General features: G+C 41.7%; 1 protein-coding gene across 2 annotated transcripts in view; it reads right to left on the bottom strand.

Annotated features, from left to right (window-relative positions):
• The window catches only part of MAGT1 (magnesium transporter 1), a 52,168-nt gene that overhangs the window by 8,592 nt on the left and 22,171 nt on the right, over positions 1 to 21,405 (bottom strand). For both annotated transcript variants that reach the window (XM_037989502.2, XM_073013557.1), the window contains 5 exons: positions 16,350 to 16,490; positions 15,729 to 15,869; positions 14,497 to 14,586; positions 12,885 to 12,948; positions 3,701 to 3,775 (listed from right to left, as the gene is read on the bottom strand). In XM_037989502.2, coding sequence (XP_037845430.1) covers positions 3,701 to 3,775; positions 12,885 to 12,948; positions 14,497 to 14,586; positions 15,729 to 15,869; positions 16,350 to 16,490 — 511 coding nt within the window. The remainder of the gene's footprint in view (positions 1 to 3,700; positions 3,776 to 12,884; positions 12,949 to 14,496; positions 14,587 to 15,728; positions 15,870 to 16,349; positions 16,491 to 21,405) is intronic.

Genomic DNA, 21,405 nt, shown 5'->3' with positions numbered 1-21,405 from the left:
CTTAGCACTTTGGGAGGCCAAAGTGGGAAAGGTTCCTTGAGCACAGGAGATACAGACCAGCCTGGGCAACAAAGTGAGACCCCATCTCTACAAAAAATAAAATGAAATTAAGTGGGAGTGGTAGCATGAGCCTGTGGTCATAGCTACCTGGGAAGCTGAGGCAGTAGGATTGTTTGAGCCCAGGAGTTCGATGCTACAGTAAGTCATTATTGCGGCACTGCACTCCAGCCTGGGCAACAGAGTAAGGTCTTGCCTTGGGAAAAAAAAAAAAAAAAAAGTCTGGCCAGGCAGGGTGGCTCACACCTGTAATCCCAGCACTTTAGGAGGCCGAGGCAGGCAGATCATGAGGTCAGGAGTTTGAGACCAGTCTGGCTAACATGGTGAAACCCCATCTCTACTAAAAATACAAAAATTAGCTGGGCGTGGTGGCGTGCACCTGTAATCCCAGCTACATGGGAGGCTGAGGCAGGAGAACTGCTTAAACCCGGGAGGCGGAGGTTGCAGTAAGTCAAGATCGCACCACTGCACTCCAGCCTGGGAGACAGAGCAAGACTCCGTCTCGAAAATAAAAAAAGAAAATTCCTTGCAAACCAAAGGGCTAAGACTCTAACAGATAAATGGCAAAAGATAAAAGGACAATTTATAGAAGGAAAAACATAAACACAAATGACTAATAAACATTTAGGAAAATATTTGACCTTATAACAATAAAAGTAGTACAAAATAATATATTTCCACCTTATCTGATTAGCAAATCTGTATGTATCTATAAAACAGATACATATTTATGAGATTAATGTTGATAAAATTACAATGAAACGGCCGGCGCGGTGGCCCATGACTGTAATCCCAGCACTTTGGGAGACTGAGACGGGCGGATCACGAGGTCAGGAGATCGAGACCATCCTGGATAACACGGTGAAACTCTGTCTCTACTAAAAATACAAAAAATTAACCGGGCATGGTAGCGGGCGCCTGTAGTCCCAGCTACTTGGGAGGCTGAGGCAGGAGAATGGCATGAACCCGGGAGGCAGAGCTTGCAGTGAACCGAGATCGCACCACTGCACTCCAGCCTGGGTGACAAGTGTTTTGAGACTCCGTCTCAAAAAAAAAAAAAAAAAAAAATACAATGAAACATTCTTCTTCTTCTTTATTATTATTAATTTTTAAGATGAAGTTTCACTCTTGTAGCCCAGGCTGGAGTGCAATGGCGCGATCTCAGCTCACTGCAACCTCCGCCTCCCAGGTTCAAGTGATTCTCCTGCCTTGCCTCCCAAGTAACTGGGATTACAGGTATGTGCCACCACGCTCGGCGAATTTTTTTGTTGTTGTTTGCTGTTTGAGATGGAGTCTTGCTTTGTCACCCAGGCTGGAGTACAATGGTGCGATCTTGGCTCACTGCAACCTCCACCTCCTGGGTTCAAGCGATTCTCCTGCCTCAGCCTCCTGAGTAGCTGGGATTAACACGCACATGCCACCACGCCTGGCTAATTTTTGTATTTTTAGTAGAGACGGGGGTTTCACCAGGTTGGCCAGGCTGGTCTCGAACTCCTGACCTCGTGATCCACCCGCCTTGGCCTCCCAAAGTGCTGGGATTACAGGCGTGAGCCACCGTGCCTGGCCAAATTTTTGTACTTTTAGTAGAGATGGGGTGTCACCATGGTTTTTTTTTTTTTTTTTTTTTTGAGACAGAGTCGCTCTGTCGCCCAGGCTAGAGTGCAGTGGCGAGATCTCAGCTTACTGCAAGCTCCGCCTCCCGGGTTCACACCATTCTCCTGCCCCAGCTTCCCAAGTAGCTGGGACTACAGGTGCCTGCCATTACGCCCGGCTAATTTTTTTTTGTATTTTTAGTAGAGATGGGGTTTCACCGTGGTCTCGATCTCCTGACCTCGTGATCCACCAGCCTCAGCCTCTCAAAGTGCTGGGGTTACAGGCATGAGTCACCACGCCCGGCAAGGTTTCACCATGTTGATCAGGCTTGATGGCCTCAAGCTCCTGACCTCAAGTGATCCACCCACCTCGGCCTCCCAAAGTGCTGGGATTACAGGCATAAGCCACTGTGCCCGGCTGAAACAAACATCCTTAAATACCAGTAGTAGAAATCTAAATTATTTTAACTTGCCAAAGTAATCTCTAATGATTAAAAACATCAAGAGAATTGAAAATAGACAGAGGATCACACAGTTGGTTCTTCTTCTAGGAATCTACCTGAAGGAAACAACGTAAAATAAGAATGATGGCTGGGCTCGGTGGCTCATGCCTGTAATCCCAGCACTTCGGGAGGCCGAGGCGAGTGGATCACCTGAGGTCGGGAGTTTGAGACCAGCGTGGCCAACATGGTGAAACACCATCTCTATGAAAACTACAAAAAACAAACAAACAAACAAACAAAAACACAAAACCAAAAAACAAAAAAACTAGCTGGGCGTGGTGGTTGGTGCCTGTAATCCCAGCTACTCAGGAGGCTGAGGCAGGAGAATCTCTTGAACCTGGGAGGCAGAGGATGCAGTGAGCCGAGATTGCACCACTGCACTCCAGCCTGGGTAATAAGAGCGAAACTCCATCTCAAAAAAAAATAAAAAATAAAAAATAAAAGATGCTTAATGTATCATGATAGTTATGGAAGAATAATTATAATTGAAATTAGGAAAAAACTAAACATTGAAAAAAATTGGAATACTTAAATTACAATATAGAGTATAAGTCGGCCAGGCACGGCAACTCACGCATGTAATTCCAACACTTTGGGAGGCTGAGGTGGGAAGATCACTTGAGTCCAGGAGTTTGAGGCCAGCCTGGGCAAAGTGGCAAAACCCCATCACTACAAAAAGTACAAAATATTAGCTGGGCATGGTGGCACGTGCCTGTAGTCCCAGCTATTACGGAAGTTGAGGTGTGAGGACAGCTTGAGCCTAGGGGCGGAGGTTACAGTGAGCTATGATTATGCCACTGCACTCCAGCCTGAGTGACAGAGTGGGACCCTGTCTTAAAGAAAACAAACAAAAACAGAGTATAAGTTTAAAATTACATATATAGAAAAAGTTATTAGTTATTTAACTCCAGTTTAAAAAGGGGGTGTGAAGTGTCAAAATTTTATATATATAGTTTTTAAGATGTTTTTATAAGTGCAAAGAAATATATTTCAGTTTACTAATAATTAGTTTTTCAGTGGTGGAATAAATGCTTCATGCTCCTGTTTTTTTTTTTTTTTTTTTTTTTGAGATGGAGTCTCGCTCTGTCGCCCAGGCTGGAGTGCAGTGGCCGGATCTCAGCTCACTGCAAGCTCCACCTCCCAGGTTTACACCATTCTCCTGCCTCAGCCTCCCAAGTAGCTGGGACTATAGGCGCCTGCCACCTCGCCCGGCTAGTTTTTTGTATTTTTTAGTAGAGACGGGGTTTCATCGTGTTAGCCAGGATGGTCTCGATCTCCTGACCTTGTGATCCGCCCGTCTCGCCCTCCCAAAGTGCTGGGATTACAGGCTTGAGCCACCGCGCCCGGCCTTTTTTTTACATTTTCTATAGAGCATATACTACTTTTATAATAGTAAAGGGGTTTAATAACAGACACGACATTTAAAGAAAAAATAGTAAAGGGGTAAAATAACCTACTTATCCTATAAGTAAGAGGAAAAGTGATTAAGAGATCAGTCTTTTTCCATATTACAGGCAGCACTGTTACATTTTGAGTAAGGTGACTTACTCTTTCGCTTTCCAATATCCATGTCAGAGGTAGCAGCTTCACATAAAAGCACCATTCCTAAGGTAACTCCACCATCTTAGAAAAATTGTTTAAGGAGAAATTTGCACAGACATAAAAGACATCCCATTTTACTATTTCCAGTTTCTCATGAAGAAAATTAAAATTAATATATAAACCTTCAACTCTTCATTATAAAAAACCAAAACAAGGAATCTTGTATCTATACAGCATGACGATTATTTCCTCTGAAGATATAAAAAATTAAAATTGGAAGATCACTTCATTTGCACAAAGAAAAACTGATACTTTAAACAAATGTCCCACCATAACTTACAGATGAAATATGAGTTTTCCCAAAATTGTACTTTGAAATAACCTGTCCGGACATTCAGTTATTGCCCTGACCTCAAACACATTTAAAAATATTAAATATTGCCGGGCCGGTGGCTCAAGCCTGTAATCCCAGCACTTTGGGAGGCCGAGATGGGTGGATCACGAGGTCAGGAGATCGAGACCATCCTGGCTAACATGGTGAAACCCCGTCTCTACTAAAAAATACAAAAAAATAGCCGGGCAAGGTGGCGGGCGTCCGTAGTCCCAGCTACTCGGGAGGCTGAGGCAGGAGAATGGCGTAAACCCGGGAGGCTGAGCTTGCAGTGAGGTGAGATCTGGCCACTGCACTTCAGTCTGGGCGACAGAGCGAGACTCCGTCTCAAAAAAAAAAAAAAAAAAAAAAAAAAAAAAAAAAAAAAAAAATAGTGTTTTTTTTTTTTTTTTGAGACAGGGTCTGGCTCTGTCACCCAGGCTGGAGTGCAGTGATGCAATCTCAGCTCACTACAACCTCCACCTCCCGGGCTCAAGCCACCCTCCCACCCCAGCCTCCTGAGTAGCTGCAACTACAGGTGCTCACCACCACGCCCAGCTAAATTTTGTAATTTTTTTTTTTTTTTTTTTTTTGGTAGAGGTAGGGTTTTGCCACGTTGCACAGGCTGGTCTTGACCTCTTGACCTCAAGCAATCCACCTGCCTTTGCCTCCCAAAGTGCTGGGATTACAGGTGTGAACCACCATGCCCAGCCCTAAATACCCATTTTGAATATTTCACCCCACCTCCCTAAAGAACACATTTGAAATATATATCATTTAGGGAGAACAGTAATACTTCTTATTTGAAAATTAATTTCTCAAAAATTTTTCCTGGCCTAGTTTAGCGGTTCACACCTGTAATCCTAACAGTTTTGGGAGGCCGAGGTGGGTGGACTGCTTAAGTCTGGGAGTTCAAAACCAGCCTAGGCAACATGGTGAGACCCTGTCTCTACCAAAAAATATAAAAAATTGGCCAGGCATGGTGGCACACACCTGTAGTCCTCACTACTTGGGAGGCTGAGGTAGGAGGATTGCTTGAGCCTGGTAGGTTGAGGCTGCAGTTAGCCGTGATCATACCACTGCACTCTAGCCTGCATGACAGAACTAGACTGTGTGTCAAAAAAAAATTCTCCATAGTTTCAATACTTTATTTTTAATTTTTTCCCCATGCCAAGATGCCAAGTGCATCAATAATTAGCCTTTAAAGCACAAATTACTACTAACCTATCTAATTTTATCCTATTCCAATAAAAAAGAAAAATCCCAGCCGTGAGTGGTGGCTCACGCCTGTACTCCCAGCACTTTGGGAGGCACAGGCAGGTGGACCTGAAGTCAGCAATTCAAGACTAGCCTGGCCAACATGGCAAAAACCCGTTTCTACTAAAAATACAGAAATTAGCCAGGTGTGGTGGCAGGCGCCTGTAATCCCACCTACACGGGAGGCCGAGGCAGGAGAATCACTTGAACCCAGGAGGCAGAGGTTGCAGTGAGCCGAGATGGCACCACTGTACTCCAGCCTGGGTAACAGGACGAGACTTTGTCTCAAAAAAAGAAAAAAGGAAAAATCCCACATGTGCCATGACCACACTTTTATTCACCTTAATAGGAGCTGCATAAATACAAAATAGAACTAACCACACAAATAGGTAACAGATGGCATGGTTGAATGTTAAAATAAGCAAATTCAAATTTTAAAGCAAATAGAATGTATTCTAGTAGAAAAGACTGACAGATCCACCCTGAAGTTTAAGGAATACTAACAGTAGTAAAACACTCCCAAATCAATTACGCATACGTACATATATGTCGTATGCTACCACATGTGGGTATCATTAAGCAGAAAGGGAAAAACATGTGTTTAGATGAGGCCTGAATTTATAATTGGCTCTATGCCTGAATTTATAATTGGCTCTAAAATTTGACTTTTCATCCCTTCATTACCATCTTGCATTCTTTAAAAAAATTTTTTATTTTATTTATTTGAGACAGGGTCTCACTCTGTCACCCAGGCTGGAGTGCAGTGGCACAATAACAACTCAGAGACAGGGTCTCACTCTGTCACCCAGGCTGGAGTGCAGTGGCACAATAACAACTCACTGCAACCTCCACCTCCCAGGCTCAAGAGATCCTCCTGCCTCAGCCTCCTGAGTAGCTAGGACTACAGGTGCATGCCAGCATGCCAGGTTTGTTTTGTTAATTTTTTTTTTTGTAGAGACGGGGTCTCACTATGTTGCCCAGGCTGGTCTCGAACTCCTGGGCTCAAGCAATTCTCCAGCCTCGGCCTCCCAAAGTGCTGGAATTACAGGCATGAACCAATGTGTCTGTGCCCCATCTTGCATTCTTTCTTCAGTAGCCTCTTGTTAGGGATGATTCCCATTCATCATGTTTTCAGTTGTTCAGCCAAGTCTCTTCTCTAGCAATTTTTTCTGAGTTATTTATCTGCAGATTTGTGCAAAGATTCTTTCTTTCCTTTCTTTCTTTCTTGTCTTTCTCTCTCTCTTTTTTTTTTTTTTTTTTTTGGAGTTTTGCTCTGTCACCCAGGCTGGGGTGCAGTGGCACCATCTCGGCTCACTGCAACCTCTGCCTCCTGGGTTCAATAAATTCTCCTGCCTCCGCATCCTGAGTAGCTGGGATTATAGGCGCATGCCACCACGCCTGGCTAATTTTTGTATTTTGAGTAGAGACTGGGTTTCGCCATGTTGGCCAGGCTAGTCTTGAACTCCTGACCACAGGTGATCCACTCACCTCGGCTTCTCAAAGTACTGGGGTTACAGGCATGAGCCACCATGCCTGGCCAAAGATTGATCATTTCTATAGGCTTTGATTACTGGGTACTCTCTGATTAATGATCGAGACTTGTTCTGGGGAAAGCTTGTCTTTGTATCATGGTTTATATGCTTTTGCTTTGAATGAGCTTTCCATTAGTCTTTTGTGTACTCTTCTTATCTGTCAACAGCTATGATGCACTTCAGTGTATACTGTTTTATTTCATTTATTGCATCTTTAAATTTTTACTAACACTGCCTACTATATGGCAGGCACTACAAACTGTTGGAAATAAAAACTTGAACAAAATAAAGATCCTACCATGAAGAAGATTACACTCTAGTGAGGAATACAAACAATGAAATACATACATTACATAGTCCTGATTAAATGTTACTCCAGGAGAACTGAGCAGAAATAGAGGAGACAGTATTCCATAACATACAACAACTAGGCTATTAAAAGCTACTAGAAGGCCAGGCGTGGTGGCTCACACTTGTAATCCTAGCACTTTGGGAGGCCAAGGCGGGTGGATCACCTGAGGTCAGGAGTTCAAGACCAGCCTGGGCAACATGGATATGATATATCCATTATATAAACATTAAGAATATTGACTACTTTTCTTTTTCTTCGTATTTTCAGATTTCTTTGTAATTTTTATGTATTTTTATAAAGGCCATACAACATAGAAAATGCTTATATTAAGATAGCAAACTCCATGCAAAACATGTCTATAAGTATAAAACATGAACACCCTTACCATGAAACATTCATACAGAAATGAATGCAAGAGAATACGCAAAAGTAAACGTAGTTTATACCATTAAGGTTTCAGGTTAAAGGTGAACATTTTCCATACTGCTACTTTATTTTAAAAATTCAGGAGGCCAAGGTACGAGGACTGTTTGAGCCCAGGAGATTGAGACCAGGATGGATGACAGGGCGAGACTCCATCTCTAGAAAAAATACAAAAATTAGCTAGGTGCAGTAGTGCACACCTATAGTCCCAGCTACTTGGGAGGCTGATGTGGGAGGACTGCTTGATCCTGGGAGGTTGAGGTTTCAGCGAGCTATGGTGACCCCACTGCACTCCAGCCTGGGCAACGCAAACTCTTTAAATCTCTTAAAAAATAATAATAATAAAAAAATCCAGATATATTTATTGTGGGATTCCATTTACTGTGTTTGCTTTCTTTCTTTCTTTTCTTTTTTTTTTTTTGTATTTTGAGACAAGGTCTGGCTCTATCAGCCAGGCTGGAGTGCAGTGGTGTGATCTCAGCTCACTGCAACCTCCACCTCCTGGACTTGAGCCACCCTCCTGCCTCAGCCTCCCAAGTAGTTGGGACTACAGGCATGCAGCACCACATTCAGTTAATTTATGTATTATTTTTTTACTAGAGAAAGGGTTTCGCCATGTTGGCCAGGCTGCTCTTGAACTCCTGGCCTCAGGTGATCTGCCCACCTCGGCCTCCCAAAGTGCTGGGATTACAGGCGTGAGCCACCACACCCAGTCCTGTAGCATTCCATTTATGTAAGTTAACAAAAATAGGTAAAATAAACCCATAGTGTTAGCCGTCAGGATAGCAGTTACTTCTGAGTGGGAAGGTGGCAATCAGGAGGAATGATGGTGGAGAATGCTCTGAGATGTGGGTAAAATTTTATTTATTGATGTGAGTTCTGGTTACGTAAGTGTGTTCATTCTGTGAAAATTCATCAAACTGGGCTGGGCACCGTGGCTCACGCCTATAATCCTTGCACTTTGGGAGGCCAAAGCGGGCGGATCAGTAGAGCTCAGGAGTTCAAAACCAGCCTGGCCAACATGGTAAAACTCCTTCTCTACTAAAAATACCAAAAAAACTTAGCCAGGTGTGGTGGCAGGTGCCTGTAATTCCAGCTACTCCAGAGGCGGAGGCAGGAGAATCGCTTGAACCTGGGAAGTGGAGGTTGCAGCGAGCTGGGATCACACCATTGCACTCTAGCTGGGCAACAGAGCAAGACTCCATCTCAGAAACAAAAAACAAAAAACAAACAAACAAAAAAGGAAATTCATCAAACTGTAAACTTTTGTAAACTTTTCTGCATAATTGCAACACTTAAAATGTAATTTTAAAGGTTGCTTAGATCAGGCAACTGATTATATAGTCTGCTTTATTAATCATGCAATAAATTGTACAACATTAAACTAATAATAAACGTGAATATTTTCCAAAATCATAACTACTACTTAGAGGTGGCCTCAGTCTATTAATTCTTATCAACCTGGAAGCTGTAAACAATGTTACTGGTCTTGAGGTTTCATATTTACTTTAAAAGAAAGTAGGCGCCGGGTGTGGTGGCTCACGCCTGAAATCCCAGCACTTTGGGAGGCCGAGGCGGGTGGATCACCTGAGGTCAGGAGTTCAAGATCAGCCTGGCCAACCTGGTGAAACCTTGTCTCTACTAAAAATAAAGAAATTAGCCGGGTTTGGTGGTGCACACCTGTAATCCCAGCTACTCAGGAGGCTGAGGCAGGAGGATCGCTTGAACCCAGGAGGTGGAGGTTGCAGTGAGCTGGGATCATGCCACTGCACTCCACCCTGGGCAACACAGTGTGACTCCGTCTCGAAACAAAAAACTAACTAACTAAATAAAAAAGAAAGAGGGGTCAGGTGTGGTGGTACACGTCTGTAATCCCAGGTACTCGGGAGGCTGAGGCAGGAGGATCGCTTGAATCCAGGAGGTGGAGGTTGCAGTGAACCAAGATGGTGTCACTGCATTCCAGTTGGGGCAACAGAGCAAGACTCCACTCAAAAAAAAAAGGGGGTTGGGGAGTGGTTAAGCCTTCCCTAATATTCCTTACCTCTGACAAAATTATTCATTTTCTCACTATTTCTGGTACACAGCACTTAAGTCACTGTCTTACAATCTGTACATATGTCTGACCCTGAAAAAAGTTCACTTTTTGCATCCTAGTAACCAAACACAAGACATTCTATATCCCAACAGGCTTGCAATCTGTTCCAAATGTATACGAAACCTTAGGCTAATGCTCAATCTTTAGGGAGAGGTAAAATGACAATTTTCTAATTTCTTAAACTTCTTATATATTTAAAAGTTTAAGACAAAGCTAAAAGACGAACAAACCCCAAATCAACTAATTAATATTTTACACTTTTAATTGCTCTTTTGCTCCATTATTCAATTTCAAAGTACTAGTGAGACAAATTGATTCAAGATACTGAAAATTTTCCAAGGTGTAATACTTTGTTAATCCATCAAACCAATAATTTGTTAGTCCATCAAATCATACTTTTCTGTTCTTTTTTTTTTTTTCCTTTGAGACAGAGTCTCACTCTGTTGCCCAGGCTGGAGTGCAGTGGCAGTCTCGGCTTACTGCAACCTCCACCTCCTGGGTTCAAGCAATTCCCATGTCTCAGCCTCCTGAGTAGATGGAATTACAGGTGCACACCACCGTTCCTGGCTAATTTTTGTATTTCTTGTTGAGATGAGGTTTCGTCTTGTTGGCCAGGCTGAATTCATCAAACCATAAATGAACATTTTCTTTCTTTTTTTTTTCTTTTGAGACAGTCTCACTCTGTCATCCAGGCTGGAGTGCAGTGGCACCATCTCGGCTCACTGCAACCTCCGCCTCCCAGGTTCAAGCAATTCTCTGGCCTCAGCCTCCCCAGTAGCTGGGATTACAGGCGTGCACCACCATGCCCAGCTAATTTTTGTATTTTTAATAGAGACAGGGTTTCACCATGTTGGCCAGGCTGGTCTTGAACTCCTGATCTCAGGTGATCTGCCTGCCTCGGCCTCCCAAAGTGCTGGGATTACAGGTGTGAGGCAGCACGCCTGGCCGCCTGGCTAAGTTTTGTATTTTTGGTAGAGACGGGCTTTCACCATGTCGGTCAGGCTGGCCTCAAACTCCTGACCTCAAATGATCTGCCTGCCTCCACCTCCCAGAGTGCTGGGATTACAGGCGTCAGCCACCACGCCCAGTCCATAAACGAACATTTTCAAGTAAAATTTTAGGATTAAAAAAATAAAGTTTGGGTAATATTTTTCTTTCAGTCTTTTTTTACCCCCTGAGATGGAGTTTCACTCTTATTGCCCAGGCTGGAGAGCAATCACACAATCTCTGCTCACTTCAACCCCCGCCTCCCAGGTTCAAGAGATTCTCCTGCCTCAGCCTCCTGAGTAACTGGGATTACAGGCACCTGCCACCAGTGGGTTCGGCAAATTGTTTTTGTATTTTTAGTAGAGATGGGGTTTCATCATGTTGGCCAGGCTGGTCTCGAACTCCTGATCTCAGGTGATCTACCTGCCTTGGCCTCCCAAAGTGCTGGGATTACAGCATGAGCCACCGCGCCTGGTCTCAGTCTTCTTTCTTCTCATATGGACTAGGTATATATTGTTAATCTTTCAGCTTACCATTTCATGGTTGAATAGATTAACTCTCCCAGGTTTGGGCTGGATGTTAAGCAGTAAGTATATTTTCCACAGTGCATAAGAATATTTTCCCAAATATCCTTCAATTAAAATCAGTTAAAATCAAAAGCTTAATTTTTTTTAGAATGTTTTCCTTAAAATCTCTAATCATCAACATAGTATAATAAAACTGGGAAAGACATACACAAACATTTACTAAAGACAGAATTTTCAGTGGTTTTGAATTTTTTTCTTTATACTTATTTGTATTTTCTAAATTTTCTTTAATCTGTATTCCTTTTGCAATCAGAAAAAATATATATTTAATTTTTATTTTTTTTTCTTTTTATTAGAGACAGGGTCTCACTGTGTCGTCCAGGCTGGAGTGCAGTGGTATGATATCGGCTCACTGTTGCCTTGACCTCCTGGGCTCAAGCGATCCTCCCACCTCAGCCTCCCTAGTAGCTGGGACCATAGGCATGCATCACCATACTTGGCTAATTTTCTTGTGTGTATTTTTTTGTAGAGATGGGGTTTTGCCATGTTGCCCAGGCTGGTCTTAAACTGCTGAGCTCAAGCCATCTACCTATCACAGCCTCCCAAAGTGCTAGGATTACAGGTGTGAGCCACCACGCCCAGCTGATTCTAGTATATCAATGGCAGGACACCCTGGCTGAGAAGCACAATTCCAGGAACATTAGATTTGTTTGCCTTGTTGATTTGTTCCAGAGTCAGTGCTTATGTATTCAGGTGGGTAAACTATGTTTAGCAATATTATGAAATTTAGATTCTTACTTATCTGACATTGCTTTTACCTGTCTTTGCAGCTTATAGAGGCATCCACTTTTAGATGTAAGAAAATAAAAATTAGCTCGGGCCAAGAAAGTAAAAATATTCCCTGCCATTCAAGAGGATGGAACAACACACACATAAAGCAGCTGCAAAGTCCACAGGAAGAATTTTTCCCTAGCACACACTTCAGCTGTAAAATGTCAAAATATCCCTATCTCTGAGTAACTACTGTTTTCTTACTGAGGAATATTGGTCTTTAAATAGACTTCTTGCAATTATGTGAGTAAAAATGAAATATTCTTGCTTGGCAGATCTAAGTCACTCAATTTACAAGTATAATTTCTAAGTAGCCTCAATTTACAACCAAGGTATAGAGCTTCAAAGAAGAAGTTTTTGAAGACAAAAATTCCACATTTATGTTAACTTTGTAGTTCCCAAGGAAACAGAACCCTGGGTTTGCTTCACAGTTCAGACCTGATGTTGACCCCTTTACACAGTCTTACACTGCTTTTAGCCTATCAAAACAATGCTTTGTTTAAATTTCATATAAACTCCACTATTCTCCCAAATCCTATTACAACTCTATCTTTTCTTTGTTAAGATGTTCCATGGTTCTTCTAACGTATAGTCGTCCTTGTATTAATAAGCCAATAAACCTGGCCCTATCAGTGTACAGATTTGTTCCTAGTAGTCTTTAGTTTTTTGGGCTGGAGAGGATGACACAGTAATGATTTTCAAAGGATATCGTGACCTGCATTAAGAGAACAGCCCCAGCCGAATGCTGTAGAGAGAATACTAGACTGTGAGAAAACAGACAAAATACAGTAAGAAAGACTTATTGTAAAAGGATACTAAACAGAAGAACAATGTGTGTTTCAGCTACAAACTGGGCTTGACTGCTTCCATGGATATAATTCTAGGAGGGAAAAAAGACAAAATGGAATCTTTAGGTATACATTAAATGTTGGTATGCTAACCCTAAAACAGGATATTTTAAACTATGAAATTATTAATTCACCTGATAAACCATGTGACATACTCTGGGTCTCTGGCATTCATCAGTAAGTTTGGTTACTATAAAGCTATTTTTGTATTATCTCTTCCCTATTTGTCTTTTCATTGTACTAATACTATGTTTATTTTTGAGACAAGGTCTTGCTCTGCTGCCCAGGCTGGAGTGCAGTAGCATGATCATAGCTCATTGCAACCCCAAAGTCCTGGCTCCGGCGATCCTTCTGCCTCAGCATCCCAAGTAGATGGGACTACAAGTATGTACCACCATGCCTGCTCAGCTAATTTTTAAATTTTTATTAGAAATGAGATCTTGCTATGTTGGCCAGGCTGGTCTCAAACTCCTGGGCTCAAGCAATCCTCCCACCTCAGCCTCCCAAATGCTTGGATATTGTACTTATATTTTCAACAGTAGAATATGTCAGAAAACTAGTTGTTTTTTTTTCTCTTTTCTTTTTTGTTTTTCATAGAGATGGCGTCTCACTATGCTGCCCAAGTTGGTCTTGAACTCCTGGCCTCAAGTGGTCCTCCTGCCTCAGTCTCCCAAAGTGCCAGAATTATAGGTATTAGTCACCACATCTGGCCCTGTTTTTTTTTTTTTTTTAAAGGAGATGGATCTTGCTATGTTGTCCAGGCTGGGCTAGAACTCCTGGATTCAAGTCATCCTCCTGCCTCAGCCTCCCAAGTAGCTGGGACTACAAATGCAAAACACTGCACCTGGGTGAGAAAACTAGTATTTAAGTGTACAAGACCATGAGGTACAATAATGTAGGCTCCATGAAGACAGGGATCACGTTTTTCTTGTTTATCACTATATTTAATAACACTTAGCACAGTGCTTAGAAACAGAGGATGCTCAGGTACTTGATCAAATTTTCTATTTAGTTGAAGGCTGTCTTTCATTCTTAGCCAGCTTGGTTAGAAGGATTCACCCATGGGAAAGGAACTTCCCACTTTTAAAAGCACTGCGGCCGGGTGCAGTGGCTCATGCCTGCAGGCCTATATTCCCAGCACTTTGGGAGGCTGAGGCAGGTGGATCACCTGAGGTTGGGAGTTTGAGACCAGCCTGACCAACACGGAGAAACCCTGTCTCTACTAAAAATACAAAATTAGCTGGGCGTGGTGGTGCATGCCTGTAATCCCAGCTACTCAGGAGGCTGAGGCAGGAGAATTACTTGAACCAGGGAGGTGGAGGGTGCAGTGAGCCGAGATTACGCCATTGCACTCCAGCCTGGGCAACAAGAGCGAAACTCCGTCTCAAAAAAAAACAAAACAAAACAAAACAAAAAAAGCACTGCATGGTCTTATCAGTGATGGAAGCTTGTTAACACAGAGAGACTGAAAAGTGAAGACTAAATCCAGCTCCTTCATATGCTGGCACTGTTCTCACAGTGTAATAATCATTGAGTTAACTTTGGTCTACAAAAGGAAAGAAATCCCAGACTTCCCTTACCACATGTCCTGTGTGGGGATTCTTATGGGCATATGGTGGTCCTCTTATATGGTTCCACATTTGACCAGATGTCATAGCAAGCACAAAACACTAGGAAACAAAAAATAATAAAATATTCATGGTCAAACTGTCCTTGTCTTGATTAGATAATAGGAATATGAAAATGTGCATCTGTTTAGATAAGACATAGAATTTTTTGCAGATAAATGATTTATTGATTAAGGCTTATATTTCATCCCAAGGATCACAATTCGGTAATACTTCAAAGGAAAACACTACATATATATATATTTTTTGAGATGGAGTCTCACTCTGTCAGCAGGCTGGAGTGTAGTGGCGCGATCTCGGCTCACTGCAACCTCCACCTTCCAGGTTTAAGTGATTCTCCTACCTCAGCTTCCCGAGTAGCTGGGACTACAGGTGCATGCCACCACGCCCAGCTAATTTTTGCATTTTTAGTACAGAGGGTTTCACCATGTTGGCCAGGTTGATCTCGGTCTCTTGACCTTGTGATCCGCCCACCTCAGCCTCCCAAAGTGCTGGGATTATAGGCGTGAGCCACCATGCCAGACCAGGAAAACACTATTTAAAAATTATAACTATGCAGACACAAGTTTCAAAATTGAACAGTGAAAAGGCGTTTTAGAATAATATTTTCAGGCTGGACATGGTGGCTCATGCCTGTAACCCCAGCACTTTGGGAGGCCAAGGTGGGCAGAGCACCTGAGGCCAGGAGTTCAAGACCAGCCTGGCCAACAGGATGAAACCCCGTCTCTACTAAAAATACAAAAAAATTAGCTGGGCGTGGTGGCACGCGCCTGTAATCCCAGCTACTTGAGAGAGGCTGAGGCAGGAGAATCGCTTGAGCCCAGGAAGCAGAGGTTGCAGTGAGCCGAGATGGCACCACTGCACTCCAGCCTGGGCGACAGACCAAGACTCTGTCTCAAAAAAAAAAAGAATAATATTTCCAAAACAACTAGAGATTTTCATAGAGATGACATTCTGTCATTTAGGTTGAATAAAAGGCAGGTACAATCAGTTCCTTGAAGTTCTGTCCATCCTAATGAGATAATGAATGAAACAAAATGATTTTAAGACAGAAAATAAAAATACATAAAACAATTTTCTTCAGGTAAGAAATAAAATGCTACTTCTCATATAAATAAAAGTTTACCTAAAAATACATTATTAGTTTTATTCAAATAATTTTTTGTCTTCTAAAATTCACTCACCAAAGCTGCAAAAGCCCATCCAGTTTTATTAAAGAGAAATTCCATATTGCTTCTTCGAAGATACACAAGTCCACCAATAACAGCCAAAAGCAATCCCAACATAAGGGGACCAGCATAATTTGGGGGTCTAATCACTCTAATCTAATGGAAAGGAGAGAAAAACATGTTAAAGTATAAAATTTTTTACTAATTATATGGGTCAAAATAAAATCTGAAGTGAAAGCAATCAAAATTAGTGTGGTTACTTTCAGAAAAATGATTCTTTTTATTTTATCCCAATCAAAATAGTCTATAATGTAACCTAAAATAGGACAGAATAGGTACAATATTCTATTTAACCACAACATAACATCTTTTAGATTAAGAAGGATTCACCAGGTGCAACTAGATAACCCACGGACTTAAGAAGGTTGAAAGAGTGGTTTCCATGTTGAACAGGGTAACAGAGAGTGTTTTGCAATTTCACTCATTCATCAAGATGATTCTGTTTAATGCTACTTATGAAGGGACTGACAAACTAGTACCACCTCAGTGATATGGGGACAAGACTAATTAGGGCCTTTCAGTAAGATTCAAAGGGGATAATGGCCAAGAAACAGTCTACAAAGTTGGGAAACTTACATTGACATCAGTTCTGTCGGCTATCCACCGGGCAATCTGCTCAGCTGAAAAACCCCGCACCTGTAACTCATATGTATCACCCCGTTTGGGTTTCCCTTTTGCCGGAAAGTTGATGAAAGTTGGAGCTGAATTCATGTTTAGCTGAATAAAAAGGAGCCCATGAAAATATACATTATCAGGAAAATAATCTTAATTGCAGTTAACATCTTGAAATTTAGGCATTTTACAAAGACGAGGAGGCCTGGGTTTAGGTAGGTTAAGTGATTTGGTTCACCCAAGGAAAGCGGTAAGTGGTGGAGCGGGCTTTAAAAACAAAGCTGCCTGTGACCTTAAGCATTACACTCTACTCACCAAATATACATTCCTAGCTAAGAAACCTATATTTTACTCCACTAGAATGGAAACTTTGCCATACCACAGAGATTTTAATCTGTTCAGAGATTATGCAAAATGAATACATTTATGAGCACTAAAATAATCTTATGTAGCTGAGTAAGCTCCAAATAGAGTGCATTCTCAATCTGGAGGAACCAAGATAATAAAATAATGCTCTAAAACGGCAGTGAAAAACAATACAAAATGGAGGCTACATGCAGAAATAGTCAATTCCAAAAAGGTTCATAAATGTCTACTGATGAGCGTCACATTTCTCTATTCTCCATCATGACATCATAATATATTTGAGAAGACAACACTGTAAATACTAAGGTAAAGAAACCATAGCCCTCTCAATCTGCATTTTATCGTTTTTTATTTTTTTGAGATGGAGTCTCACTCTGTCACCCAGGTTGGTGACAATCTTATAGAGATTGGCTTGCACAAACTAATATTTATTTATTTATTTATTTATGAGATGAAGTCTCACTCTGTTGCCCAAGCTGAAGTGCAGTGGCACGATCTTGGTTCACTGCAACCTGTGCCTCAGCCTCCCAAGGAGCTGGGATTACAGGTGTGCGCCACCACACCCAGCTAATTTTTGTATTTTTAGTAGAGACAGGGGTTCACCACGTTGGCCAGGCTGGTGTTGAACTCCTGACTGCAAATGATCCACCGGCCTCAGCCTCCCAAAGTGCTGGGTTTATAAGCATAAGCCACCGTGCCCGGCCTTACAATTATAATTTTAAAATCTCAGCCAATAAAATAATCCAACTCCCATGCTTTGATTTCTTTAGTTAAAATCCTTTTAACAGTAAGTTTTCAGACTTTCCCATAAGGTGAGAGCATGTACTGACTACTGCTTATCATTATTTTGGTCTCTTTGCCTGTACAATATGGTAAATTAATGAATTAATAGATAACTCCTTCGGTTACCAATGTCCATAGATTGATATGCCTCGGTCAGTAGGCACAAAATCCCTAGAGGTAAATAAATTCCGGTTATCCTGTTAAAATTCAATTTCTGTGATTGCAAAGCTAAGAACCAAATTTTACACAATGTTCAGTCTACCAAATGCTACCCAAATTTTAGGTCAAACTCTTTCTTCAATATTTGTTTAGTTACACCACCTTTACATTTTTGAAAATGTGTATAAAAAATAAAAACTGGCCAGGCACGGTGGCTCACGCTTATAATCCCAGCACTCTGGGAGGCTGAGGTGGGTGGATCATGAGGTCAGGAGTTCGAGACCAGCCTGACCAAGACAGTGAAACCCCGTCTGTACTAAAAATACAAAAATTAGCTGGGCGTGATGGTGGGCACCTGTAATCCTCAGTCTTGGGAGGCTGAGGCAGGAGAATTGCTTGAACCTGGGAGGCAGAAGTTGCAGTGAGCCGAGATTGTGTCACTGCACTCCAGCCTGGGCGACAGAGCTAGACTCTGTCTCTAAATAAATAAACAAACAAAAAATAAAAACTAAGTAACATATAAACACATTTATCTTGTAAAAACTATTTTTAAAAACATTATATGGTTATAAGGAGCAATTCTAGTGCATTCTGGCAGCCACAGTTACCATTTCCAGATCTTTTTGAATTTATTAATATATGTGTTTATACTACCAGAAAACATATAATATTGCTTTCTGTTTTAACATAAATGGTATCATATTAATGGTATTTTCCTAGTTGTTTTCCTTTTTACCAACTAAAAATAACGTTGCAGTGAACATCCTTGCACATATCTCCCTGTACCCATGTGAAAGTGATTCCTAGCAATGGGATTGTTAGGTCATAGGATAGAAACATTTTTTAATTAAAATGGATATAGTGGCCAGGCAAGGTGGCTCACGCCTGCAATCCCAGCACTTTGGGAGGCTGAGGCAGGTGGATCACTTGAGGTCAGGAGTTTGAGACCAGTCTGGCCAACATGGTAAAACCCCATCTCTACTAAAAATACAAAAAATAGCTGGGCATGGTGGTGGGTGCCTGTAACCCTAGTTACTCAGGAGGCTGAGGCAAAAGAATCACTTGAACCTGGGAGGCAGAGGTTGCAGTAAGCTGCAATCATGCCACTGCATTCCAGCCTAGGCGACAGAGTAAGATTCTGGCTTAAAAAAAAAAAAAAAAATGGATACAGCCAAATTGCCCTCCAAAGTGGCTGTGCCAAGATATACTTCTACCTAACAATGCAGTAATGTATCCATTTCCCTACATACTTGCCAAAAGTTGATCTGATGAATGAAGGCTGTACTTTATCATTATCATACTATTAATTTGTGCTTCCCTGCTTATTAATAAAATATCTTTACAACAACTTAGTTAATCCGAAAACATCTTTTTTTTCTTTTGTTTGAGAAGGAGTCTCACTCTGTTGTCCAGGCTGGAGTGCACTGGTGCAGTCTTGGCTCACCACAACCTCTGCTTCCTGGGTTCAAGCGATCTTCCTGCCTTACCCTCCCCCAAGTAGCTGGGATTACAGGCATGCACCATGATGCCCAGCTACTTTTTTTTTTTTTGTATTTTTAGTAGAGACAAGGTTTCGCCATGTTGGCCAAGGTGGTCTCGAACTCATGACCTCAAGTGAACTGCCTGCCTCAGCCTCCCAAAGTGCTGGGATTACAGGCATGCATGAGTCACCATGCCCGACCTGAAAATATCTTGTAGCCCAATGACACAATCAACAGAGTAAAAAGAAAACCTGTGGAATGGGAGGAATTATCTGCAAATCATTTATCTAATAAGGAGTTAGTATTCAGAATAGTCTGGGCATGGTGGCTCATGCCTGTAATCCCAGCATTTGGGAGGCCAAGGCAGGTCTATCACTTGAGGCCAGGAGTTTGAGACCAGTCTGGCCAACATGGCGAAACCATGTCTCTACTAAAAATACAAAAAATAGCCAGGTGTGGTGGCGCATGCCTGTAATTCCAACTACTTGGGTGGCTGAGACACGAGAATTGCTTGAACCCGGGAGGCAGAGGTTGCAGGGAGCCAAGACTGTGCCACTGCGCTCCAGCCTGGGTGACAGAGTGAGACTCTGTCTCAAAAAACAAACAAACAAAAACAAAATAAAAACAACAACAAAATTTAGAATATATAAAGACCTCCTACAACTCAACAACAAAAAACAACTTGATTAAAAAATGGGCAACACGGGTGGGCACAGTGGCTCATGCCTGTAATCCCAGCACTTTGGGAGGCCGAGGCGGGTGGATCACCTGAGGTCGGGAGTCTGCGACCAGCCTGACCAACGTGGAGAAACCCCGTCTCCACTAAAAATACGAAAAAAGTAGCCGGGCATGGTGACGCATGCCTATAATCCCAGCAACTCGGGAGGCCGAGCAGGAGAATCGCTTGAACCTGGGAGGTGGAGGTTACGGTGAGCCGAGATCGCACCATTGCACTCCAGCCTGGGCAACAAAAGTGAAACTCTGTCTCAAAAAAAAAAAAAAAAAGAAAAGAAAAGAAAAGCCACACACACACAATGGGCAAAGAACTTGACGTCTCTCCAAAGAAGATATACAAATGGCCAACAAACACATGAAAAGATGTTCAATATTACTAATCATTATGGAAATAAAAACCAAAACCACAATGAGATACCACTTCACACTCATTAAGATGGCTATTATCCAAAACAAATGAACAAAAAACCCCAGAAAAGAATAAGTGGTTGCGAGCATGTGGAGAAACTAGAACTCTTGTGCACCATTGGTGGAAAAGTAAAATGGTGTATCTGCTATGGAAAACAGCATGGAAGTTCCCCAAAAGAGTAAAAATAGAGTTACCATATGATCTAGCAATTCTACTTCTAAGTATATAACTGAAAGAACTGAAAGCAGGGTCTTGAAGAGATTATTTGAACACTCATGTTCATAGCAGCATTATTCATAATAGCCAAAAACTGGAAGCAACCTAAGTATTCACTGACAGATGTATGGGTAGACAAAATAAGGTGTACACATACAATGCAATATTATTCAGCTTTGAAAAGGAAGTTCTGACACAAGCTATAACATGGATGAACATTGAGGATATAATGCTAAGTGAAATAAGCTAGTCACAAGTAGACAAATACTATATAATTCCACTTATATTAGGTACCTAGTCCAGTCAAATTCAGAGATAGAAAGTAGAATGGTGGTTGTCAGGGACTGGGGGAGTGGGGAAATGAAGTTGTTTAATAGCTATAAAGTTTCAGTTTTGGAAGATGAAAGAATTCTGGAGATTGGCTGTACAACAATGCGAATGTACCTAACACTACTGACCTGTACATTAAAAAAATGGTAAACATAATAAATTAATTATATATATTTTGCCACTACTAAAAATTACCAAAAAACCCCACCAAAACCCCTTGTAGACTTTGAAATTCCTTGGAGGTTAATGAGCCAAAATAAGTTACAGTATTTTTAGTAGGTATCAGTTTTCACACATGCTTAGCTTTTGCATACTGTGGCATATGACACTATTACTTAGAGAAAGATCTGAATCTCTTCCACAGATGGACACACTACCATCCTTATACCGTTGGCTCTAAAATCTAGCTCTAAAATAGAGTAATGGAAATTAATATTAAAAACTATTCAAGGTACAAAACTGTAGGTAACAAAAACAAAAATAGACAAATCGGTCTATATTAAGCTAAAAAGCTTCTGCAAAGCAAAGGAAACAATCAACA

Source organism: Chlorocebus sabaeus, chromosome X (assembly GCF_047675955.1).
Source record: "Chlorocebus sabaeus isolate Y175 chromosome X, mChlSab1.0.hap1, whole genome shotgun sequence".
Lineage (NCBI taxonomy): Eukaryota > Metazoa > Chordata > Mammalia > Primates > Cercopithecidae > Chlorocebus > Chlorocebus sabaeus.
This window is presented reverse-complemented; position numbering and strand designations above follow the sequence as displayed.